The sequence below is a fragment of the Perognathus longimembris genome, chromosome 4 (genome assembly GCF_023159225.1).
Source record: "Perognathus longimembris pacificus isolate PPM17 chromosome 4, ASM2315922v1, whole genome shotgun sequence".
NCBI lineage: Eukaryota > Metazoa > Chordata > Mammalia > Rodentia > Heteromyidae > Perognathus > Perognathus longimembris.
The window spans coordinates 2,582,649-2,608,456 of NC_063164.1; the positions used below are offsets into that span (position 1 = coordinate 2,582,649).

The following is a 25,808-nucleotide window of genomic DNA, read 5'->3' on the forward strand; positions in this document are numbered from 1 at the left end:
CCTTTCTCAACCCGTGTTCTCCTCAGGGTGACTCTGGACGTGACAGCCAGCAGAGAGGACCCAAAGGAGAGACGGGTGACATCGGCCCCATGGTACAGTGCGCCCCATCCAGAGCTTCCCCTTGTGCTCAGGGACACAGGGACTCACCGGTCACGGAGGCTGTGGGCGTGGCCGTTAGGTGCCAGAGCCGCTGAGCTGAGCAGCAGAGGCCCCATGAGGCCGGCGCATGGCCCTGGGCAAGGAAGCATGGACAGAGGGACACAGCGGCCCTAACCCAGCCAGCCTGCTTCTTGGCTATAGCACTGCCCCTTAGCTCCACAGTGTGCCCGTGAAGCCACCCGATGTGGAGGGATCCCGAGTCTACGCGCTTCCACGGTGCCCCGTGACTGTCCATCCTCTGCGGATGGCCCCGCCCCCGGGAACTGACGGACCCGCCCCTTGACTTGCCGTGTTCTGGGCCACACGCCACAGGCACGCGTGCTGCCTCATGCTCGCTTTGTTCCCACACCAGGGTCTTCCAGGAAGGGATGGTGTAGCTGGAAGCCCAGGAGAGACGGGCAAGAATGTGAGTACCTCAGGGCTTAGCAAGCCCCATCCTTCCTGCCGAGCACGGCCTGACGCAGAGTCGCCCCCCTCCCCCCCAGCTCTTTAGGCAGAGAATTTAAAGGAATTTCTGAAACCAGTTCTTGCCCTGTGCTAACAAAAATACGAGAGGCTTGGTCATTATGAATGAGCAGAGGTCTTCCGCACCCTCCTTAGCTGTGGGGGTCTGGACTCCTGGGGCCTTGTCCAGGCTGAGAACACCCAGCCTACACCCCAGCCTATCTATTTGGGTTACAGCTCTAGAGGCCGTGAGGCCTGAGACCCTCGTTCTGGTTTCCAGCGAGGGTCTTGGTGCTGCTTTCTCCCCTGGGAGAAGGGAGAGGGCAGGATTTGGGTCGCTCACAGAAAGCGTGCATTCTTAGGACTCGGTAGCTTTTCTTCTCTTCCCCCTCACACTTGTATCTTTTCTCCCCCCCCCCAAAGCATACACACAGTTGGATGAATGTCTTGGAGGCCTTTAAGAATTTGGCCAGTTCTTATCTCCTTAAGTGGTTTAGAAGCCCAGGTGGGGAGCCTGGTGGCGGGGCGTGTGCGCGGGCCGCTGCCAGCCACATGGACACAGGTGCGGCTGTTGGAGCACATTGCATCCTGCAGTTGCTTCTTGGAGGCTGGGAATGTCTGTTGCAAACTTACTGCAAACCTTGTCTTGCACTCATGGTGAGGGAGTGCAGAAGCCGAGGCGACAGAAATCATCCCTATGAAGGCGTTTGAAAGCTTCCAGGTCCCAGACGGGCAGAGAGCCAGGTCCCTTCGCCCAGGAGGAGAGGGTCCCCACCTGGGGAGATCCAGGAAGCTTGAGACCCTCAGGGGAAGTTGAGGAAGCTGGTAGGTGCCCAGGACAGGCCTCTGTTCAGAAAGGAACGGCAGCTGAGAAGATTCCTGCCATTTCTCTGGACCACTGTAGCATGTTCAGGCTCCAGCAGCTGATACTCAAGGTGAAGGGCTCCCACGAGGAACTAGTAGCTCCCCTGGAATCACTGCCAAAGGTTTCATTGTGCTTCTAAATCCATAAGCCAACCAAGTTCAGAAATCCTATCTTTAAAAGTTGAGGACTATTGATGAATCATGCTAAGATGTACAAAGGGAGATCAATAAGGAAACCCTCACCAATTGTCGCAATGAGCAGTTGCAACTCAAAGGTTGGTTTCATGAGAGGATTTAAAGCATTGCAACATACACAATTAGCTTTAAAACCACCAACCAGGTAAGACCTTAGGTTTGAGTTCTGTTACAGACAAGGGCTCTTGTGGCCTGACTTTGGGGGTTCACTGAAGCAGGACAGGTGCATCAGGGCGAGGTCTCGCTGAGAGGTCTTCTGTCCCTTCCCCGAAGGCTTCTGGTACTGAGCTCTGCGCAAGATGCCTCGCTTCCCCACCGATGGGCTAGACCACGCTTCAGGTCTCCACTTTAGGGCCTCCGTAGTACCACTGGTCAATGAGTTTCCGGGCAGCAGTAGACTCTGATTGGATTAGAGCCTGCTTCCTCTGGGAGAGAGCAGGGGGAACTATTATTCTGTGCAGGGGAAGAGTAACCAACCCCCAAATGTATCCATGGGAGGAGTTCCAAGGTCTCTCATTAATGCAGCTGGCACTGCAATGAATGAAGGCGGAGGTCACTGGGGCAGGTGCCCGGGTTTGTCCCCTGGGAATGGAGAATGCGGGTTCTGGGTTGATCAGTGGAGGAGCAAGCCTAAAACAGAGCTGGCAAGATTGGGCTCTGGAACACCAACCTCTGATCGTGTACAAACCACCCAGGACACCCCAGCTTCCCACACCACCCTCTGCCTCAGGGGACACGGGGTGGGGGTGGGGGGGTTACCCGAGGAGCATTTGGGAGGACACTGCTGAGCACAGCCCACGTTTTCAGCTCACGCATGTGCGTTTGGGAGGCTTTGCTGGACGGAGTGGGTGTCGTATTTGGCCAGGACCATCTGGCAAGCTCGGGACTCCATTCCACCATCATGAATTTGTTCCGCGGCGGCTCTCTGCAGTTGGGAAAATGACCACCAGGCCCAGTTCTCAGCCCTCACTTGAAATGGGCTGGGCCTGTGTAGCCAGCCAGAAGGAGGCATGAGTTTGCTCAGCCTGTCTGAAGTAATTCTCACGTTCACTGGAGACTTAGGAGGAGCCGCAGGGGAGGAAGAGGTCTCTGAGATGGGGGAGGAAGGAGGGACGTTCTGATGGAGGTTTCCCTAGGGCTACCGAAGCGTAGGTTCTGGTCTCAGACACAAAGGTGGGGGACCAGAGACGGGCGGATGTTGAGGCTTCGCGAGCCCCAGCCCCCGGCCCGGCATCCCTGCCTCCTCTAACCGCGTGTGTGAATTCTCCCACAGGGAGGCTATGGCCGAAGGGGACCCGCAGGAGCAAAGGTGAGACTCTGGGTTGATGTCTCTGCTCTTCAGCCACAATGTTGCTCACCCAGATTCTGGGGAGACTGACAGAACACGGGCAGCCTGGGGACTGAGGCTGCTGTGTCTTGAGACCAAAGAGCCTCTGCCTTCCAGCCCATTGTTGCCTCCACCTCAGCCTCTTCCACGTGGTCTTTGAAATGATTCCCAGCGGGTTGGCAAGAGGAAGGGAAAAGGGCTGGGCAGGTGAATCCAGGGCTTGCTTCTATGGCGTGCCCAGGCAGGCTTAGGTCTAACACATCTGCCCTCCACAAAGCCCTTTGGAGGATCATGCGAGGCACAGGAAAGGAATTATGGGAAAAGGACAGAGACACTGCTCTATTCAGGGTCCCATCTTGGGGGTACGGTGTTCATCGTCAGTGACCCCGGGGAGCTGTGTTCCCCCTGGATGTGTCCCTTGTCCAGAACTGGTGGTAGAGCAACGAACTGATGTCCCATCTTCTCTTGTCTCCAAGGGAAACCGGGGCGGTCCAGGCCAGCCGGGATTCGAAGGAGAGCAGGGGACCAGAGGAGCACAGGTCAGTGGCCACAGGCCTTGTGACGTTTCTCCACACGGCACAGTATTTTCATTTACATTGAGACGACGTTAGCTCCTCCAAAGGGAGCGATGTGGAGTCCTGTCGTACATCGTAATGTTGCACAACATTGTGAAATACTCTAGACAGAACCACTCCTCAACACCCTCCATCCCAAACCCTCCACTCCGAACCCTGGGCACCCCTAACAGATCGGTCTTCCTTCTGGACACTTCATATCAATGGAAGCACTTCACAGGCGCCTGTTTTGCCCTTGGCTTTCCTCATCCAGCACGCATGATTTTGTGATGCAGCCATGGTATTTGCTAGAACTCCATTCCTTTCGATGGCTGGACGATATTCCGCCGGGCCGATGCAGCACAGACGGTCCACCCTCCCATCGAGGGCCCTCTGGGGTTCCCCCTGTGGCTACTGTGGGTAGTTTTCATTTGTGGGATTCTCGTGGAGAGAGAGAGTGCAACAGCTCTGGCCGTAACCGTGACCTTTCACCCTTTAGGGCCCACCTGGTCCCACTGGTCCTCCAGGCCTGATGGGCGAGCAAGGCATACCGGGACCTCGGGTAAGTCGTCTCTCTCTCTCTGGCCCATTTTGAGGTGAACATAGTGCAGCAGGGCCCCATGGGCTGAGACTCCCGGGGTTGGTGTGTTGTGGACAGGCCTGTCCCTTAGCTCTACTCTTTGGCAACACAGACCCTGGATCCAAACGGGGTCCTCGCAGTGACTGGCTACAAAATCCTAAGGTGCTTGGTGCTGTGGGATCCCAGGGCCACTCCTACCAGACAGAGACTCCCCGCCCCCACCCGGGGGGCTTGAACGAGGGAAGGACGCGAGGAGCCTTAGGAGGGGAGTGCATCAAAACTCGGCTGCCGAAATGTGTAGATGGCGTGAAGCGTTTTGTGTTGGCCCCCCAAAGGATCGCCCCTTCTGCTAGAGATAGCCATTGCTTTTCGTGAGGAGTCCCTCATCCTCAAGGTCAACACAGAGGGTGCATCTTCCGTGTGCGGGCACCTCGGCGATCGGCGGGTGGATGTGTCAGCCATTGGCTGTGAGGGGCAGGAGTGCCTTTCTACTGGCTGGAGCTCTGTCTGGCCTGGGTTCCCCTGAGCAGGGCTAATGGGGCGGGAGCCATCCTATCAGCTGATCCCGAGTAGCTCAATGACTAGAAGGTGGGTAATGAGCAGGTCTGTTGCTGCAGAAGTGAATGAAAGCATGTCACAGCGGAAGCTTGCAGAAAGCGAATGGTTTGCTGAGACACTAGCTTGAAAGATGGAAGATGCCCGATTAAAAGTTCTGCACGTTAACTTCTAATTAGCCAAGAATGCAAGCTAGTATGGGGCCACGCTTGAGAAACACTTATCAAGGCATGGTTTCTTATCATCTTTCCTAGGGACATTTTTTTGGGGTAGATAGTCTGCACCCCATTTTAAGAGTTACTGTCCTGCTTTCACCCACTCAGCTAGTTTTGTAGGTCTCTGCCTGCCTCAGCTGCTCTGCGTAGGGAGTAGAAGAGTAGAGGACACAGAGTCACGAGGTCAGGGGCTGGAAGTTCTGGTTGGGGTCCCGACAAGTACCCAGAGACAATGGCGGCACGCGTGCATTGGTTAAAAACGAGCCCTGAGACCTCACACCGGGATTTCAGATCCGTACAAGTCCCCTCTGGAATTGGGGTTCGTGGTCCCACCGTGGGACGGTGGGGGGCAGGGCAGGACGCTGGCCCTGAGGGCTGAGGCGTCCACCCCGGGAGAGCGGGGAGCCTGTGGCAGGGCCAGCTGGGAACGTGACGCCCCCTCTCTCTCTGTGCTGCAGGGAGGTGGAGGCGGCCCCGGGGCCCCCGGAGAACGGGGCAGAACCGGTCCTCTGGGAAGAAAGGTTTGTCTGCAGGGAGATCAAGCTTTGCTGAACACAAAGACCCGTCCACGCGCACCCCTAATGCTTCCTTCCACTGGGGGTGCGGGGAGGCGGGGGGAGCTGGGACTGAAAGGCCGAGACCCTGCTCTTGCCAGCCACAAGGAAAACTCCACCCTCCCCTAAGTAGGAAGGCATTCCCGCACCCTGCGCCTGGGTGGTGGGCTCTGTGCCTGCTGGCGTTGGCTCTCACTGCTGCACGCAGCGCGGGGCCCTTTCCTGCCGCCTCTTCCGCGTTTCTCCGTCTCTCTCTCTCCCCCAGCAGCCAGGCCTCTGGGTCACAGAAGGAACCAACATGAGTGGCCCTGGATTCTTTCCAAGAGCCAACACAGGAATTAAGCAGATGCATACATTTGTTATTCTCAAAGCAACACATAATCACTGTACATATTTATGGAGTCAAGCGTGACACTTTAAGTACATGTATATAAGGCCACATGATCAAATCAGGGTACTCAGCATTCATTTTGTTTTAGGAACCCCTGGTCTAGTTATGTTTAGCTATCATCCCGACCTAAGAGGAGAGGCTTGTGTTTGCAGCAGCCCCCTCCTGCCAGGGACATCCGTTAATACGTACACGAACCCGCCCAGAATGGCAGTGGGGCCTGGGCTCGCTGTAGGCCCCCCTCTGCTCACAGTGCTTTCCTCTGTCTAGGGAGAGCCTGGAGAACCGGGACCGAAGGGAGGCATCGGGAGCCGCGGCTCGCGGGGGGAGACGGTAAGGCCCCGGTGGCCCTGCTGGCGGGTGAAGCCAGATGTGGTCCTCAAGGGAGAGGTGTGGGCGTGGCTCCTTTCCTTACTGGGGATACCTCTGAACATAGCAAGAGCCGCTGCTTATAAGCAGCCGGTTCTTTCCAAAGTGAGTCTGGTGTCCCTGGCGGGTGGGTGCGTGGTCAAGACGCGTTCTCTTGGTGAGCGGATACGGCGATGGGCTGGGTCTCGAAGCTCCTCTGTTTTAAGACGTGGGCCTGTGACCAGGGTGCTACTCCGCCAGGAAGCAAACATCTCGGCGCTGCGGTGGGACTGGGTTTAATAAAGCCTCATAGGAACGGAAACGGATTCCTTTGGATGGGACATCCAGGGATAGAATTTGTGGCCTCAATAATTTGATTTTGGAAATGGGATTGAGCACACCCCAGCGGCTCCCCGATAATTCTCCGGTCACCTGCCCTGCCACGCAGGAAAAGCAGTCAGTACTCCATACCGAATTTTTCTAGAAGGAGTCGCTGTAATGGAAATCTCCAAGCTTTGAAATACGGCACGTAGTGTACACATATTCATCTGAATCTTTAAGGGGTGCTCAACAGTGATGATAATATCAAATGGATAATTTCCTTCAGAAGGGGCCACGGGGGTCTGAGCGCGCGGCCCCTTAGAGGACACCTGTCTGGACAGGATGTTCCCTTGGGCATGACAGGGGGCTTGGGGGAGGGGAGAGAAGCCACCCCCTCCCCTTTACCCCCCCCCCAGGAGCCTTGGGGGTGTTTCTTTTGAAACACATATGAGGGTTTGTGAGAGTTGAGGTGACCTCCGAGTTTCCTTTCGGCCGTGAGATTCCCTGCCTGGAGGAGTTGCTGGTTGTCCACCCACCAGGGCCTCTTCTTCGTCGGCACCTTTGGGCTCTTTAGGATACTGTAGCTCATGGAGAGCACTGACAGCTCCCTGAGCTCCGCCTCACGGCGCTGCTGCAGGGTCCTTTGCATGGCTCCCCCCGTGGACCCGGCCTCGCTCGTACTCCAGGAGGATGGAGTACAGAGGGGAACCTGCCTGCTCTCACGCCTTCATCCGGAATATTCCAGAGACTCAGCGTCCCCGGGCTCAGGGCAGCAGCGTGATATGGCGGGCGTGAGGTCGCCTACGGTGACAGTTTCTTTCCTTCTCCTAGGGAGATGACGGGCGAGATGGAGTCGGTGGTGAAGGACGCAGAGGCAAAAAGGTACGTGCCCGCGGAAGTTTCCGGAAGAGCCCTTCTTGCTGGAAAGCTCCGAGGGCAGATTCCTATTTAATACGATGTTCAGAGGAACATGTTGTTACGCTTTGCTGTGCTTTCGTGATCACTTAGGTTTGAGGGAGTCTATAGGCTTGTTTTTCCTTTTGAGGTAACGTTTGCCTTAGATGATTTTAAGTGGGGACAAGATATGGAGACATTCATTTATCTTTTCAGGGAGAAAGAGGTTTTCCCGGGTACCCAGGACCAAAGGTAAGTATCTCCAGGGGCTGGAACTCCCTTGCTCTGTGTGTGTGTGTGTGTGTGTGTGTGTGTGTGTGTGTGTGTGTGTTGGGGGAGGGGGTGGGGTCTGGTGCTTCCAGGAGTTGGAATCAGAGCATCCTGGCTTCGGTCGGGGGTCAGCCCTTAGTGACCGGGCCGTCCTGGGTGGGACCGGTCCCCTCCAAGACGCTTGCTCTTCGGGCGGATGGAGGTGACAGTGCGCACAAGCGTGATGCACCCGGCGTAGGTGGAGTCGGGCTGCGAGGAGAGAACCCTGTAAACTGTAAACTGCCGTAACTTACGTGGCACAGTCGTGAGCCAGGAAACGAACCGGGCTCCCTGCAAGCGCCGTGACCACGTTAGAAACTGCAGAGAAGCCATGAAGCTGACTCTTCAGCTGCCCTAGACAATACGACGCAGGCGCCCACGGGGGCCCAGCCCAGGCTGAAAGTTCCTCTCCAGATGCTGACGTGCTGCTTTGTGGTTCTCTTCCAGGGAACCCCCGGCGAGCCCGGGACGGACGGAGCACCGGGACCCAAAGGTGTCAGAGGCCGAAGAGTAAGTTCGCTGGAGGCCTTTGAAGCCATTGCCCTTTCGGTGTGGGCTGGGCAGACGCGGCGCGGGGTTGAAGAAACGGGGCCCCCGGAGCCCCACGTCGAGGTGGATCCTCGCGATCTGGACATGGCTGTGGTCTGCGCGGTCTTCCGCAGCCACAGAGTCTCAGGGAGTCCCCGAGGGCTCAGGGGCCCCTAGCCCCACGGGAAGCTCCAGCGCCGCGTGAGGAGCTCTCAAATCTCAGGCAGCACGGGCCCGCTGGGCCCCGGGCGCCCCGGCGGGGAGGCAGTCGCATTTGACGAGGTACGCGGGCCACTTCCGAGGCTCCCAGGCTCTCGGGTTGGGACCGTTAGCTCCCAGTTCTGGGTTGGCAGGCGAGCTGGGCTAGGAGGGAGGATGGACCGCACAGTCCCAGGCCCCCAGCGGCCCTGGGCGGGGAAATCACTCCTTGTCAGCGGTATTGGTTCTGGGTTTCTCTCTTCCGTGACGGTCACTCACTCTCCTAAGAATGCACCGAGTCTTGAATGGGCAGATGGTGGCCCAGGTCTAGGTAAACGTTGCTGACCATTGTTTTAGCCTGAAACACAGTGGGCAATGATAAAGACCTGTCCTGTCAAGTTGATCAGCGAAGAGAGGCAAATTGGATCATTTTTGTCCTTGAGGGGGAGTTCGACATCGGACTGACTTTTCACGCAGACTCAAGATCTCCCTTGTTGGTGCTAATCCACTCTCTTGGATGTAGGGAGATAATCTCAGTCGCGGTTCAGAGGCAAGTGGGTGTCAGGCCTTGCCCTGCCGGAGTCCAGTCGAGGGGACTCACAGCGGCTTTGTACGGTCATTTGTCCCTCTGCTTGAGTTCTGGTGACAACCGAGCACCCTCCACCGAGCCCGACATTTCTCCTGTGAGGAGGAACGTGGGGCCGTGACCTTCATCTTCTGTCCCAGCGCATCTGCTCCCGCAGCTGAGTGACGCTTGTTCTGCCTCCTCCAGGGAAACTCGGGCCCCCCAGGCGCAGTCGGACAGAAGGGAGACCCTGGCTACCCAGGGCCGTCTGTAAGTACCCGCCCAACTCCATTCAAGCCCCCGGGGTGGGGGACGGGTCCACCTGTCTTCCACTTGATCCGGAAAACTTCCTCCCATCTTCTTCCCTCGCCGAGCAGGCTTGCTGCTTTGGTGTTGGCTTATTATTCGCGTCTAAACCTTTTCCCTTCGGATACCCTGCTAGAAAATTTATTTCTCTGAGTTTTACAGTAATTAGATACGTTTTCAAAGTTTCCTAGGGACGGAGGGGGAAGCTCACTGGCAAAGCATTGTCCTTGGCACACCTGAGGCTTTGGGTTTGCTCCTCAGCACCATAAACAAACAGAAACCAAAGTTTGGTTTCATGTGGTACTCAGTAGTAATTTCCTGACAAGCAGGTCTGTGTAGAGGAGAGACCACAGAGATACATAGCAATACCTCTCACTTGTGTCTTGTGGAAGGTATGTAGCGATGTCAGGCCTGTGTGTAGGGAATGCATTCTTTGGCCTGTGAACTCTTTGGGAGCCATTGAGTCGTGGTCATGCCCCACCAGATCCCAGGAGAGCCCTTAATTACCAATACCTTTTCTTATGTGACTTTGTCCCTATGATGACACAGATGGAATTTTAAAAAACGGGCATCACAACTGAGGAGTCAGACAGTCACCCCGAGAGAAAGGCTGAGGGGCCGGTTTAGTGGGACGAGGGAGAACGCTCAATCTGGTGGTCCTGATTTCCGCACTCGGGATGTGAAGCGCTTAATGGGGTATGCGAAGGAACTCGCTGCAGATGGCAAAGCAGGAGAAATAGCGGGTGGGGAAAGGTGGCCAAGTAGCCAAACAGCTGAGCCCTTGACCGTCAGCCCGGCAAGACACCGAGGCGAGGCTCTGAGGACGGCCATCCGCCAGAGCCCGAGGAGCAGACCTGGAGGGGGAGGAAACACCTTCACCACAGAGACTAGCATGGATGGCTCCGTTAGTCCTGTCCTTGCTGTGGGGGCAAGGTACATGAGAGGGAGCTCTTCTCTCTCTCCAGAGAAGCACTGCTCAGACTCCAGCTCAGCTCCGTGACCCGCATTGACGGGTGCTGGGTCTCTGGGCTGCGGGGCGGGGAGCAACTTCCCAGCTGGGCTGCCTCCTAGGGGATGCTGCTGGCAAAGCCCCTCCCCCCCTCCAAGGGTTGGAGTCAAATTGAATGTCGAGGGAGAGGCTAGAAATGGCCAAGGTTATTCCAAGGTCGCCTGGACTCCCGGTCACGTTTCTGTGGCCATAGGTTCCACTATTATTTCTTTTTATTGTATACTCAGTAGCACGTACCAATTGTGCAAATCGGCGGGTTTCACTGTGAACGTATTTCCACAGACGATGTGTAAATCATGCGTAGATTGTCTCCCCCGTCCTTCCATGTCCCCCAAAGTCCACGCGGGCCGTGTCTGCTGCCCGCTCACGCGCTTCCCGGCTTGGTTTTACAGGGTCACAAAGGCAACCGCGGCGACTCGGTGGACGTAAGTAGCTTGTATCCAGTGCCAACCGTTGCCTTGCGTGCCTTTTGCTTGCTCTCCTGACACGCTGTCCTGTTTTCTTTTAAAGCAATGCGCCCTCATCCAGAGTATCAAGGATAAGTGCCGTGAGTACCTCGTTTTCTACCTCCGGTGGGCGTCCCAATTCACACCTGCAGTTCACACCTGCTGGTATCCTGTCCCTCACCTGTTCTTCTCTTTGTTTCCTTACAGCTTGCTGCTATGGTGAGTGGGTTGTGGTGCTTTGACTTCCTTCCGAGAAAAGGAAGACTTCTTCCCAGTGAGTAAGCCTGTCCTTGCTGCCCTCCCCCCCCCCCTCGCCTTCTCAGGGCCCCTGGAGTGCCCGGTCTTCCCGACGGAGCTCGCGTTCGCCTTGGACACCTCAGAAGGGGTCACGCAGGACGCCTTCAGCCGCATGCGAGACGTGGTGTTGAGCATCGTGGGCGATCTGACCATTGCTGAGAGCAACTGCCCCCGGGGGGCGCGCGTGGCCGTGGTCACCTACAACAACGAGGTGACCACCGAGATCCGCTTCGCCGACTCGGCCAGGAAGTCCGTCCTCCTGGACAGCATCAAGAACCTCCAGGTGGCTCTGACGTCCAAGCAGCAGAGTCTGGAGACCGCCATGTCATTTGTGGCCAGAAACACGTACAAGCGCGTGAGGAGCGGGTTCCTGATGAGGAAGGTGGCCATCTTCTTCAGCAACAAGGCCACCAGAGACTCTCCGCAGCTCCGAGAGGCGGTGCTCAAGCTCTCCGACGCCGGGATCACACCCTTGTTCCTCACCAGCCAGGAGGACCGGCAGCTCGCCAACGCCTTGCAGGTGCGGCCCCCCGAGTGTTCGTTCTGGTAGTCTCTCTCCCTTCTCACCTTTGAGCAGATTGTCAGGTGCATGGGTTGTCAGGTTCATGGTGGCTCTAACGATCCCAGGGGGCCGAGGTGGACCCCCTCTGGAGATTTCCAGGGTGGCTTACGCTTGTTACTGACTGCTTCCCCTGGTCCCTCCCCGCTCGCTGACAGCTCAGCCAGGCAGTGAGGCACCGTCCTCATCCATCAAGCCATGGTGTGTGTGTGTGTGTGTGTGTGTGTGTGTGTGTGTGTGCGTGCGTGTGTGTGTGTGTGTGTGTTGGTGGATTCTCTGCCTTCTCCCAGATTCCACTCAGCCCCCAGTGATTGCTCTCCCCCAGGGCCGGCCACAGAGACTACATTGCTCCAAGAGGTACCCCGAAGCATGAGTGGTTCCGCAGTGTGCCACTGGGCAAGCCTTTCCTTAGGCAGATGGCCCAGCCAGCCTGTAGAGAGGCCCAGGCCTCCTTCGAGCTCGTTACATGCTAGAGTCGGTCAGTGATTGCTCCTTCAGCGCCCATACACTCGGACACTAGATAAGAAAGGCAGGAGGGAGCCTTTTTATCCTTGTTCTTATCCCCCTTGCCCATTCCAAAAGTCAGAGCTGTCTTTTTCTCCCGTGAGGCAAGGCAGCGTGAAATGGTCTCCGATGGCTTGTGGGTGTCCCGGAGTTGCTCCGCCGCTGATGTCGGTGAGAGAGCTGGGTCACCGCTGCCCGACACTGTAGGCCGGTCGGCACATAGAGCACTGGGCTCCAGAGCCCAGTGTTTGATGCTTTTTACAATGGGACCTTTGTGAAGATCTTGCTGAGTGTGGGCAGAGCCACTCAGGGTACATGGAAGTCTTCATTCGTGGTTTATACAAGATCAGAAGTGGATTCATTCATCATTCATTCATTCACTCAAAGTCGGTATTCATGAAGTGTATAATTGTGAGACCCGTGTTAGACTTGACCCACTGGCCATATGCTTTTTACAATGGGACCTCTGTGAAGATCTTGCTGAGTGTGGGCAGAGCCACTCAGGGCACATGGAAGTCTTAATTCGTGGCTTCTCCAAGATCAGAAGTGGATTCAGTCGGTCAGTAAGTCACTCGCTCATTCATAGTAGCTCTCCATGAAATGTACGATTGTGTCCAGTCAGAGTGATGGGCAGGGATCATTACAGGTTCTACTAGTGATTTCCTCACTTGGCTTGCTGGTGTCTAAGCCAAGAGGGTGGGGAAGGGCCAGAGCTCACCTTTCCTAGCTGCCCTCCTGTTACTGCTACAAATGACCATGGTGGCCACTGGCCTAGTATTCCTGTGACCTGGGGTTTGATGCTCAGCACCACAAGAAAGAGAAACTTCTAGTTCCCTTTTCATCCCCATTATTTTCTATCCGATACTACAGCCACTTCACGTAGTCCCTAGTTCAACCGTCCAAGTAACGCAGCAGGACGGCACCCTTGTCTTCATTTTACAGTTGAGGAAGTGGAACCCCAGCAACGTTAAAGAAAAGAGTGCTTTAGTTCTAGCAGAACGAGCGGGAGAGGGATCTGGACTCCTGCCATGGCATCGGGATGGAGCCGCCCTCCCGGGGTGGGGCTCCCCTTCTACCCGCGCCTCCGGCAGGAGCTGGGTTCAGCTCACTGGTGTGGATTTGACTCCTCCCTCAGCCAGTCTCAAATAGTTTCTTCTCACGTGCACTGACTGCTACAGCGAGCATCTCCTTTTGTTCAAACCAGATCAACAACACGGCCGTGGGGCACGCGCTGGTCCTGCCGGCGAGGAGAGACCTCGCAGACTTCCTGAAGAACGTCCTCACTTGCCACGTTTGCTTGGGTGAGGTGCTTGCCCAGTGGGGGACAGCTGTCCAGACCTAACACCCGCAGGGGGCACTGGAGAGGAATTACCGTCCATTTAAAGAACACCGGTTATGTTCAGGTCACTTCAAGGCTCCTCTTCTCCGGTGTAAAGCTTACCTAAGTAGTTTCCCTAGTTAACAAGGCTTTCTTCTACCGGGAGACACAATTAATTTTATAGATAACAAAAGAGGAGGTGGGCTCCGTCCAAGTTCTGATCTTCGAAGGTAGAATTCACATGTTTGGTTTGAGTGACGTTTCAGAACATATGCCTTTGAGGCAAAGAACGGCGAAGGGTTAAAGGACTGTTTTGCCCCCGCCCCACCCCATCCCTTTAAAATCGATAGTAGAGCGCAGGTATTTTAGTCCAATGATTGGTTTAATCTGGCGGAGGATTAGATGACAAAGACTGAAATCTGGCCACAATTCAGAGAGCAGGACGTAAGTCCTCTTCCGAGACAGCGTCTTTGTAAGGAGCTCAGGTGGGACTAGAAATTGTGGTCCTCCTGCCTCTTCCCCCCCCACCCCCAGCGGGGTTACAGGTGTGCAGGACCATGCCCTGTGGGTAGTCCCCCGTATGGGAAAGGCGGAGTGGACCGGCGGGGCAGGGCCCCCGAATCAGCAGGCTGCGGTGCTTCTTTCTAGATATCTGCAACGTGGACCCCTCCTGTGGGTTTGGCAGCTGGAGGCCCGCCTTCAGGGACAGGAGAGCGGCGGGCGGCGATGTGGACATCGACCTGGCCTTCCTCATGGACGCCTCGGAGTCCACCACGCTGTTCCAGTTCAACGAGATGAAGAAGTACATCAGCTACCTGGTCAGGCAGCTGGACCTGAGCCCGGACCCCAAGGCCTCCCAGCACCTGGCGAGAGTAGCCGTGGTGCAACACGCCCCCTACGCGTCGGTGGGCAACGCCAGCGTGCCGCCTGCGAAGGTGGAGTTCTCCCTGACCGACTATAGCTCCAAGCAGAACCTTCTGGATTTCCTCAGCCGTGGGATGAGGCAGCTACAGGGAACCAGCGCCTTGGGCAGCGCCATCGAATACACCGTCGAGAACGTCTTTGAAAGCGCACCTAACCCCCGGGACCTGAAGATGGTGGTGCTGATGCTGACGAGCGAGCTGCAGGGGCGGCAGAGGGAGGAGGCCCAGAAGGCCATCCTGAGGGCCAAGTGCAAGGGCTACTTCTTTGTGGTTCTGGGCATTGGCAGGAAGGTGAACGTCAAGGACGTGTACGGCTTTGCCAGCGAGCCCAACGACGTGTTCTTCAAGCTAGTGGACAAGTCGACGGAGCTCAACGAGGAGCCCTTGATGCGCTTCGGGAGGCTGCTGCCGTCCTTCGTCGGCAGTAAGTCCTGCACCCCACATCACCCCCCCTCACCCCCCTTCCCCCACCCCCCCGCCACAGCTTTACACCGGCCCACATCCGAGGGCCGTAGGGGAAGCAGGAACAGTCACAGAAAGTGCATTGATGTGCTGAGACAGGCTTGTTCGCTCAGTCAGTAAATAGACATTGCCGCGAGGTGCAGATGGCTGCTTTTAGGAATCAGAGCAGGCAGCACAGAGAGAATCCTCTGTCCCCATGCACACATTTACCCCCCGCTCCCCATTGACTCGCCCCTCTGAGTCCTAGGGCACCGTTGGTGCTCCAGAGTGCAGATGTATAAATGGGTCAAGCACACATTTACTGGGGTGTCATGAAGAAGGGTGTCCCGTCTGGAGCACTGAGGAAACCTTCCCGGAAGGGACCTCGCTGATCTGGGCCTAGCCCCCAACCCCATGCTTGGTTCCTTCGGCTCTTGGTCCCTGGAGCTTGTCCTTCCTCGAAGGGCCCGGCCCCCGCCTTCACGGGAAATTCACACTCACCTTCGAAACGCTTCTCTGTGTGGTCACTCCCTCCCTGGCCCGCCCCCAAGGCCTCCTCATGGGGAACTGGAGCCTGTCGGTGGCCGGCGCTAGGTTGTCTATTGTGTAGCCTGCTGCTCATTTGTTTGTGACTCCAAAGCTCCTGCCTTCAGAGGATTAAAACAAAGCACCGGGACAATAGCACATGTCTCTAGATTGTTATTCCATGTTCAGAGTTTGTAGCTTGTTCAACACTCCACTTGATTTTTCTTCTGTTCTAGCCTCTTGAACACATAGCTTTAATCGAATCACTGAAATACTGCCAAATAGAACATATTAGCTTAAGACATTTTATGGACCAAATGCTGTCATAATTAATGTTTAAGATTACCGGACTGGGGCTGGGAAGGTGGAAGTGCTTTCCTAGCATGCATGAAGCCCTGGGTCCAATTCCTCAGCACCACATAAACAGAAAAATCCAGAAGTGGCTCTGTGGCTCAAGTGGTAGAGCGCTAGCCTTGGGCAAAAAGAAGCCAGGGACAGTGCTCAGGCCCTGAGTTCAAGCCCCAGGACTGGTGGGGGAAAAAACAACAACAACACAAAGATCACTGGACTGAGAGTGTCTGGAAGAATTAATAGAAGCAACATTTATTTATGGGCTAAATAAATACTATGCAATCTGTTTTTAACTCATTAGTGGACTAATTTTAACTACCCCGTGAGTCACAAGTGTTTTAAACACATTTCTCTCCTCTTTTCTCCAGGTAAACATGCTTTTTACTTGTCTCCAGATATCAAGAAACAATGTGATTGGTTCCAAGGGGATCAACCAATAAACAGTGGTGTGAAGTTTGGTCATAAACAAGTGTAAGTGATTGTAATCATTGCTCCAAAAATTGTAGTGCTAGCTGTAATGCGCTGGTCCTCTATCCAGCCCCTCACTTCATGAAGACATTGAAACACAGAAAATGTACTTCCCTAAGGTACTGTGGGGTAGTCTAGAAGAATCCGTTATATCACAGGCTCCTGCTTCATCACAAACGAGTGGAAACACAGCGGCTTAGAGCAAGAACAGTCTACTTGCGATTCTTGGGCTTGCACGCGCTGGCTGGGCTCAGCTGGATGGCTGTTCGGGTCTTTACTGGATCTCCACAGGTATCTGTGGTCATCTTGGCACCAGCTCTCTGGTGCGTGCGCTGGGATGATTTGTGCCCACTCCACGTGGTCTCCCAGTCACCAGGAGGCTGCCAGCCTGGGCCCGTCCACCAGATGAGCCGTCAGGCTTCCAGTGCGAGAGGCCCAAGTGTACACTGTCTCCTGACACATGAGCCAGACGTGACAGGTGGTCGCTCTCCACAACGTTCTACTGGCCAACGCGTGTCTAAGGGCCAACCAAGATTTAAGGGGTTGGGGGGACTAACTTTGAGGGGAGGACCCAAAAATGTCACACGACACACTACGCAGCCATGAGAAGGCCACGAACGAACCCTCTACCACAGCTCAGGTCTTCAAGTGATTACTCCTATGATGAAGTGATGGCGGTAGCAAAAGGCAGCCCCGGGCATGTCCTTCTAGGCCCCTTTCTCGGGCACCGCGGCGCTGGTACTGCCTGACTAGGTTCAGCAGCTCTGCTTTCCTAGCAGGGCTGGGAATGGTACCTAAAGTTGGTCCAAACTTCTTACCTATAGAAGAACAGGATGGACAAAATAACTGAGCATTTGAAGTTTTTGTAGCATCGGCTTTAAAAATACGGCATGTGGCATCTAGTAGGATAGCCAGCACACGATTGGATTTTCGTTTAAAAGCAAGGGCCAAGTGTGAGTCCACACTGTTGTGTTGTTTTGTGGTGTTGCTATTCTACAGTGACATATTCTACACAGCAGACCAAGAAATTACACTAAAGAAACCCACATACGCAGAAATGAATGCAAAACTATGTGCACTTGAAGGAACTAGCTGACTCTATGTGAAGCTGACTCTATAACCTTCCAGCACAATAGCCACTTTGTTGACGGGACACTTTGTTATAGTGAAAATAGCTATTTCTGACTTTGTATGTAAGTTTCAGTGTACATGTCTCATTTTGTCAGTTGTTATAACCAGAACACTGTGGAATGCAATTTATTATTCTCTTGACCTCGCTTCGTGCTTTCTCTTATACATCGGTAATGAGAGATCAGATCCATTTTAGTGTAACGGAAGCTTTATTTTGAATGATTATGTTTCTATAGGCTGTTTTGTATCTTCTCTTAATGGTCCAGATTCCCGAAATGAGTTTCATAGACGGCACACTATGAATTCATGATCTATAAACACGGCCCCGCGCACTCTGCTAGCGCGGGGGCACCGCGGAGCTCAGGGGCTTTGTCTGTGTGTGTTGGCTAGCACGCAGATGGGCAGTGACGTTTAATCTGTTTGAACAGAAACATCCCACCCAACGCTACTTCCAGCCCGACAACGAAGCCCGCGACGACAACAAAACCGACCACGACGACCGTCAGTCTGCCTCCCGTGAGGCCGGCTCCGGCCAGGCCGGCGGCCGGAAAACCTGCGGCCCCGAGTCCAGCCGCCGCGAGGCCGGCCGTGGCCGCGAAGCCGGCCGCGGCGAAGCCGGCCCCTCCCAGACCAGAGCCCCCCAGACCGCAGCCCAAGGCCGCTGCCGCCACCAAACCCCAAGCCAAGCCCGCCTCTACCAAGACAGAAGCCAAACAAGCCGCCTCCGCCAAACACGAGGTCAAACCGGCGGCCGCTAAGCCGGAGCCCCCCCGGCCACAGGCCAAACCAGCCGTGACCAAGCCAGCCATGGCTAAACCTGCAGGTAAGAAAGCCCCGGTGGGGGCTGCCATCCTGTTACCCCCTCATTCCCGTGGTGGGGGGCTTGGCCCTGGAGTCCTGCTTGTATGCGGCCCCCAGTCTGGGATCTGCACAATGGGCTGATGCATTGATCAGCAATGAGCCCGCGTGTGGGACCGTCAAAGCGTGGCTACTGTTTTCTCCTGTATTTGGAAGCCGTCTCATCTTACACCCTCTTGAGGCTTGGGGGTTCCCTGAGACGTGGGCCCCAGTTCTAGAAGCTCCTTCACTTCCCCTGCCATCCCCACGCCCTGCCCCATGCGCTGTAGCAGTTTTGGGGTGATCAAGCTTTCCACAAACACTGACCTGCCGGCTCCTTCTGACAACAAGAAGAACATGCTCCCAAGCTTGCTCAGCAGAGGCAAGAGGCCGGTGGGATCATGGGACCCAGAGTTAGGGTATCCTTTTTTTGTCAGAGAAGATGCTAGAAGATGGTACAGACTATGACACAAGTTAGACAGATGAGAGCAGAATGCATGTACTCATGAACACACGGGAGCCGTCTTGTTTTGTGAACAGAGAGAGGATGGAAATCCCTTTACAATGATGTCACGCCCCGCCCTGCCCCGCCCTGCCCCACCCTGCCCCGCCCTGATCGTCCCCCTCACCTCTGTGCTAGCTCACGAGAGATTTTGGCTTCATGTCGGTACTCCGCTTCGGTCTGTCTTCCAGTTCAAGCCCCTCGAGAAGTCCAGGTGTCAGAGGTCACGGAGAACAGCGCCAAGCTCTCGTGGGAGCGGCCCGAGCCCCCCAGTTCTTATTTTTATGACCTCACCATCACGTCGGCCCATGACCAGTCTCTGGTCCTGAGGCAGAACCTCACGGCCACCAGCCGCGTCGTCGGGGGCCTGCGGGCGGGGCAGACGTACCACGCAGCCGTCCTGTGCTACCTGCGGGCCCAGGTCCACGCCGTCTACCAGGGCAGCTTCAGCACGCGTAAGTACGGGGAGGGCGCCATCGACGCCGGGACGCCAGCGCCAACGGGGAAAGTAGCCGCGACTTACTGACTAAAAGTACAAACGCGGGGCGCTGTGCTTGCACCCTGACTTGTGTTGGACTTGAACACGGGCCATCAGGGCGGGGTCTGCGCTCGGGGCGTCCCCCCCACCCCACCCGCACCCATCTCTCCAGCCTTTCTGGTTTGGCTTTCCTGCCTTGCTTGAGACCCGATGATCCTCCGGGTCACCCGGGCTGTGGCTGAAACCCCGGGCTCCAGTGATCGTCCTGCCCCGCCGGGCGTGTCCAGCCCTTCCCCGCCGGTCACAGCCCTTGCTTTCTCCTCTTCCTGAAATCTGGCTCCCCCCCCCCCCCCGGTTCTCCCGGCCCCTCCCCCCCGCCCCGGGGAGAAGCCCCTCTTCTCTCTGCGTCGATGTGAGCCACGCGGGCGAGGAGGGGGACGCCCTCAGCCGGCGGGAGTCAGACCCGCGGCTCTGGCGGCACAAAGCCCCCCCTCCACCCAAGGACCCCCTCCCCGTGGACGGACGGCGGCAGGAGAGATCGCTCAGGGGTTCGGGGTGCCCCCCGTTCGCCGGCGAGCGGATGACGCGGCGGCGGCGGCGGCGGTCACGGAAGGCGAGCTCGCCCCGCGTCTCTCGGGGGATCCCCCGGCCCACCGGCGGCTCCTGTTCACGCGTGCGTTTCCTTCGCAGAGAAGCCTCGGCCGCCACCCGCGCAGTCGGTGCACCCCGCCTCCGGCGCCGCCGCCCATCTCTTCGTGAACGCGAAACCACTGGATTTTACCAGAACAGGTGGGCGGTCAGATAACCAGGCCCGCGGACGGGGCCGGGGAGGCGCTCCGAGGACAGGGAGGCTCCCGGGGCCTCGGTCCCAGGGCATCCCCGGGGGGCTGGTTCTGCGCCGGGCTCTGGGCGGGGAGTCCCCCCTCGGCTCGGGGGGGCCCTCTCGGACTTTACTCCCACACTTGCTGTTAGAGATGAGCGCGCCCCTCGCTCGTGGCTGCGCTTGGAGAAGGGTGGATGGGAGCTGCCGCCCAGGTGTAGGCGGGACCCGGCCGCCACCGGTCCCTTCCCCTCCCCGCTAGACTGGGTCGCCCTGGGGTCTGTGGTGCCACAGGAGGCCGGTGCCAGGTTGCTGTTGAGCCCCCCCCCGCCCCCCGAAGTGGAGCCCAGTGGCTCTGAGTGTTCCCTCGCTCTACACCTCCACTCCAGTGGTCTTTGGGGGGCAAGAGGGGAGTTCGAGTCTCTTGGCTTGTCTCCCAGCAAAGGGCTGTGCACAGACAGGCCCCTGCCCTGCCTGGTGGGAGCCCCACCCCTCACCCTCCAGTGGACAAGGATCCCCCCTCCACCCCCACCCCACCCCTACGGGTCTCAGAGCGAAGCCAGAGAGAACACACTGGATTTTCCTCCAAGATGCAGGCTAGCAAATCCCGGCACGCCCCCGCCGTCGCCGGCTGGTTTTGCCCCTCACCCTGTGGGAAGTAGACTGTTTTCTAGCAAATTCTTGCTTCATTGAGAGAAGATGGCTCGGAGTAACTACTAGAGAGCAAGAGGCAGGGATATTTTGGGTTCCTTTATGTGTGGTCCCGAGGACAAGCATACATAAACAATGTTTAGTTGACACAAACAACATAATCTTGGAACAAATCTGGCAAAGCTGTTCGGTTTTTAAATATAGAGTTCCAAGTTTCAGAATTACAGAGTGCTTCTGATCTGGACTGTGTGTGTGTGTATGCATGTGTGTGTGCGTGTGTGTGTGTGTGTGTGTGTGTATTCTGGGGATTAAACCCACGGCCTCTCTCTTTTGATAGGTAATCATTGTACCCTTGCGGTACACCCCAGTTCTTTTGTTTGTAGGGGTACAGGACCACGCCACCCCCCTCAGCTTGGTTAAGTCTCCTCTTCTTCCATATCATAGAGATTATTTAGAAATCGGGGCTCGGGTCTCCTTCAAGGTTGCAGACGGTTAGATACGGGTGGATCTGAAACCTGGCACGCGCCACGCCGCCGAGTACCTGGGACTCGGGCTGGTGTTACACGGGCTCGCTTGTCACTTCCTGTGGGTGTGCATGCGTGTGGCGTGCGAGCACATGCACGCGTGTGAAAGTCCCATCAATTCAGGGCAGGTGGGGGCGTGACCCTGGGTAATGGTGGAGCCGCACGTTGCCCGGAGATGGCGCTTTGCACTCGCTGGTGCAGGGGGCACGGCGCGTGCACTGTGCGCTGCGCGTGCGCACACCGTCATCTTTGAGAGGAAGATTTCAATCCGATTAACTGGATACTTCACCTCAAAAAGCTTAAAATTAAACATGGAGAACAAAAGAGGGAGGATAAGCAGAAATCGCGAGCAAACGAATGTCTTTCCCCTTCCTTCCCTTCCCATTTCCTCTTCTTAGTTTAGACGTTCACTTCAGGGAGTAAAATATCTTAATGATATTATATTTTTAGAGGTGGGGAAAAAAGTGACCAGTAATCATTCTTTGTTTAATAACAAGTGCACAGAGACTGCATGCCCAGGGCATATACATTTTGCGTCCCATTAGCGATGGCTATATTATGCGTTATTTCTCCAAAGACAAATTTTCTAGACAATTCAGACAAGGTTAAGTTTAAAAATCATCTTTTCTACATGGACATAAAATCCATTGTATTTATTTAATTTCATTTTCTGCTGTATCACTTAGAATCATAGGGTAGACTTGCAGAATTGTGTCCTTTAGTTTGTATTAAATGTTAGCTACTGACACTTGCTTAACTATACCGGCCTCCAAAAAATGAATGATTCTGTCTTAAGGGTTTGTGTTTTGTCATCGTTTCTGACTTTGAATTCAAGAAATGAGGTGACCTGTGTTTAAGTCTAGGCAGGAAGTTGTGGGCAAAACCAAAGTAAAATGAAAAGGCTGGAGTCCTAGGCTCTCATGCAGGGGAGAAAATGATCAGATTTTGTTTTCGCTTTTGTGTTTGCATTTGCAAGTACTGGAGGTGGAGCCCGGGGCCTTGTGCTAGTCTGCTAATACCCAGGGTGAATTTTTTTTAAAGAATTTGACACAAGCCGGGGCTCATAGTTGTAATCCTAGCTATTCAGGAGGCTGAGATCTGAGAATCACAGTTCAAAGACAGCCTGGGCAGGAAGGTCTGCGAGACTCTTTTCTACCATTAAGCACCCCAAAGCAGGAAGTAGAGCCTGTGGCTCAAGTGGAAGAACACAAGCTTTGAGAACAAAAGCTCGAGGGCAGTACCCGGGCCCTGAGTTCAAGTCCTAGTACCCGCACCGAAAATAACAGCAACAACCAAAAGCAGTCTTGCCTTGCTAAGTGATCTCCATGACATGGGCGCGCCGTGTCCCACCTGAGCCACCGGGGACCACAGACGGTTGGAGGTGGCGTTGTGAGGCGAGAGCTGGGAGGCTCACACAAGCATGCGTTATCTGCTCCAAGGGTGTTTATTTATTGATCTGTGTTTAGCTTCAGATGACAGTTGGCATCTGTGTATCTCTTTCCCAGAACACGCCGGAGTTTCCCAGAAAGTTCTGTAAACAGAAGCCTCACGGTGCATGTAAACTTGTCTCTGCAGCTTTGGAAGAGACCCCGGTGCTCCTACGTGGCTGGGCTCGGTGCATATTTCAAACACAAACTTCCCGCACTGGACCACAGTGCGCCAGGACTTGCAGCCTGCTGTGCTATGGGAGCTTCTGCCGCCAGTGCTGGTTCTCCCTGTGTGTGTTACGCGCCTGATCAGGAAGGCGCTGGGTGCTTATTTCACGCAGCTAGCTGGTCAGGAAGGTGCTCGGTGTTTGTTTGAGTGGCAAGGCTGGTCAGGAAGGTGCGCGGTGCTTGTGTCGCAGGGCTGGTCAGGAAGCTGCTCCCTCCGCCACACGCCTGCACACACATGTCACAGAGGAGGTTTGTTTCCGGCTGGAATTTGAGTGGTGTGTTGAGAAACCTGGAGATTCTTCCTGAAGGCTGTTCTGCCATGATTTCAATGCCATTTTGCTAAGGACTGCAAAGGCCCGTGGTTTCTGAATTTCAGTTTAGAGATAGAAGGAATTAGGGAGGGGGATGAGTTTGTTTTCGGTTCATATTTCGATTTCCACTTCCGGAAGACCAGAGACTGGAGAGAGGGAGACACTTGCATTTTCTTTAAAAAATTATATACATGTCTATGTAAGGACGTACGTATATATACACATATATTCTATTATTGAAGTAGTTGTACAAAGGGGTGTCTACGTAACATGCCCGTTTATGAGTACGATGCGCTTGATCAAGGTCAGCGGTTCCATCGTTCGCCTCCATCTTTCCAAACCTCACCCCTCCTCTCCAGTCAAATTACGCAGTGACCCAGAGCGTCTGGGGGTAAAGGCCTTGGGGAAGTCGGTCTTTCCAGCCAGAACCCCTTCAGGGTGGCGACCGGCCTGCCAGCCCCAGCCCTGGGCGCCGCCGGGGCCCTCTGCCGGCCTGATGTCGCGTCTCGTCCTATGTTACAGACATATGTCAGCTGCCCAAGGACGCGGGGACGTGCCGAGCGTTCGTTGTGGCTTGGTACTATGATCATGGCAACAAAAGCTGTGGCAGGTTTTGGTTCGGAGGCTGTGGAGGCAACGAGAACCGATTCAGCTCACAGGAAGAATGTGAAGCCGTTTGTGCTCCTGGTAAGCCACACTGCTTTACGGTAATTGCTGTCATAAATAAGCTGAGAAAGCGAGGTCAATCCCTATCCTTGAAAACATTTACATTTACAGTGACTATGATATCTGAGCAAACAAGATATATTATGTATTTGTTCAAAGAAAGCACATTAAAATACGCAAAAATATAAACCCAACCAAAAGACACACATGAAATTAATTTTTTGAACTGTTATTTTGTTTCCTAAAACACATACTTGTGTTTTTGCCAGTGAAGAAACACCCGGTCAACTCTTGGTCACTCCTCAGAAATGTTATCAAGTCTCTATTACTCACAGAAGGTTGTAGCAAGCATGATTATTAGGAAAACAATATAGTGATCAATTACAGAAAACACTGAAGATAAATGTTCCCATATGTTCATCTTTAAGTAATTTTTGCTTCTTGTAAATAATAATGTCAACACCAAGGCTATTCACTATTTCTAACATCTTGGGCACTCCCCCCATTGATAAGAAAATAGCAGGAACTTGGACTGGCAGCTGGGCTCAGGGCCAGAGCAGGGAAGGGGAGGGAGGTTCAGCTGGCATAAAGGCCATGGAGATGCATCAGCCATGTGAGTGCAATCAGAATAAACAGAGGGCCCAGACCCAAAGCCAAGAAGCCACAGGGAACCAGTGACAGTACTGAGTGGGAAGAGAAGGAGAGGAAGACCAAGGCTGCGGGGACATGTCACGTTATAAATACAGTCCCTCCCTCCCTCCCTCCCTCCCTCCCTCCCTCCCTCCCTCCCTCCCTCCCTCCCTCCCTCCTTCCCTTGTAGTTAGGATTATAAGCATGAGCCACCAGTGCCCAGGTAATAGCGTCTTTTTGGTCAGTAACATGGCTTTTCTTTCTGTCCTCTTCTCTCTCCATCCCCGCCCCTACTTTCCCTCCATCCGTTCTCAGGGCTCACCAAACCAGTCATCAATGTGATCGGCACCTAGGCGTGGCTGGCCAGCAACACATACCTCTTGAGAAGAAGGAAGCAGCCATTTCCAACGGTGGTCATCGTAGACGCTGGGGCAGACCTCGCAGACCTCCCCGGCATTCTCCTGCTTTGATTGACGCGCGACCTTGGGAGGGAGCCTTCCGCTCTGCCGCTCCACCTGTCAATATGGTGCTAACTGTGTCTGCGGAGCCCTTGCTCTGTCTCCAGGCAGTTCTATCGTATACTTTGGACTCTTGTGTACTAGTTAGCCAACGCTGGTGTTTCTGTGAACATTCCTATGCATTCAGATTCCCTCTGGAGTTCCCTGTTACACCTGTTCTGGGAAAATTTAAGTTCTAGAAAAGAATTTCAATGTCACGGCTCCTTTATATACGTCTGCTTGGTTCATTTTTTTTTTCTCTTAGTTAAGCATGGCTGTAGATGGAAAAACAAAAACCCAACTTTTCTCCTTCCCCACCCCTTAGCCTCCTGGATTAGCTCATTTTCTTCTTCTAAGTCCTCTGGCAAATGGTCTAGTTAGACTGAAGCAAACCCATTGATCTGTGTGCACTGTTGGGACCAAAGCCTTAATTAAGGATTGAAAGAAAGTCATCATAGAGAATATTTTTGGCATTCCTTTAGTGTGTTATTTTTTTTTGAGTCTGGGGAGGGGTAGGGTTTAATTTTAAAATCTTTAGGAAATTTATACAAAGGAACTTTTTAATAAAGTATATTGAAAGTGTCATTGGTTTCATGTTCTTGGCGGTCTTAGTTCCGTAGCCTTTGTGGTCAGAACCACCGGAGGCTGGGGAAAGTTGGCCCAGCCACAGGTCTGGATAGAGCCCCGTGGACAGGGTGTTGGGGTCAGCTGCAGCTGAAGTTCCTGCACTCCGGGGCCAGGCCGCCCTTGCTCTCTGCTGGGACTCCTGAGGTCTTTCAGCCTGGATCTACCTCTGCTCACTCCCTTTTGGGTGACACCAACGCCTCAGGCCCCTTTCCCGGCCCCCTCTGTAACGATTCTTCCACAGCGATGATAGAAATACAATGTTTCTCTTGGACTCCAGTACTACTTAGGGGTCTCTGCGTAAAATCGTAAAATCTGGGCTTTTTCGGAGGTTGTA

General features: G+C 54.8%; 1 protein-coding gene across 1 annotated transcript in view; it reads left to right on the top strand.

Moving 5' to 3' along the window:
- Col6a3 (collagen type VI alpha 3 chain) overlaps positions 1 to 25,432 on the top strand; it is a 62,183-nt gene extending 36,751 nt beyond the window's left edge. The window contains 23 exon segments of the mRNA XM_048344468.1: positions 27 to 92; positions 512 to 565; positions 2,936 to 2,971; positions 3,466 to 3,528; positions 4,043 to 4,105; positions 5,352 to 5,414; positions 6,106 to 6,168; positions 7,336 to 7,386; positions 7,615 to 7,650; positions 8,155 to 8,217; positions 9,206 to 9,268; positions 10,706 to 10,738; positions 10,824 to 10,860; positions 10,967 to 10,978; positions 11,083 to 11,576; positions 13,324 to 13,420; positions 14,086 to 14,784; positions 16,046 to 16,148; positions 17,705 to 18,099; positions 18,807 to 19,070; positions 19,784 to 19,882; positions 23,577 to 23,741; positions 24,666 to 25,432. Coding sequence (XP_048200425.1) covers positions 27 to 92; positions 512 to 565; positions 2,936 to 2,971; positions 3,466 to 3,528; positions 4,043 to 4,105; positions 5,352 to 5,414; positions 6,106 to 6,168; positions 7,336 to 7,386; positions 7,615 to 7,650; positions 8,155 to 8,217; positions 9,206 to 9,268; positions 10,706 to 10,738; positions 10,824 to 10,860; positions 10,967 to 10,978; positions 11,083 to 11,576; positions 13,324 to 13,420; positions 14,086 to 14,784; positions 16,046 to 16,148; positions 17,705 to 18,099; positions 18,807 to 19,070; positions 19,784 to 19,882; positions 23,577 to 23,741; positions 24,666 to 24,703 — 3,057 coding nt within the window. The 3' untranslated portion in view covers positions 24,704 to 25,432.
- The last annotated feature ends 376 nt before the right edge of the window (positions 25,433 to 25,808 follow it).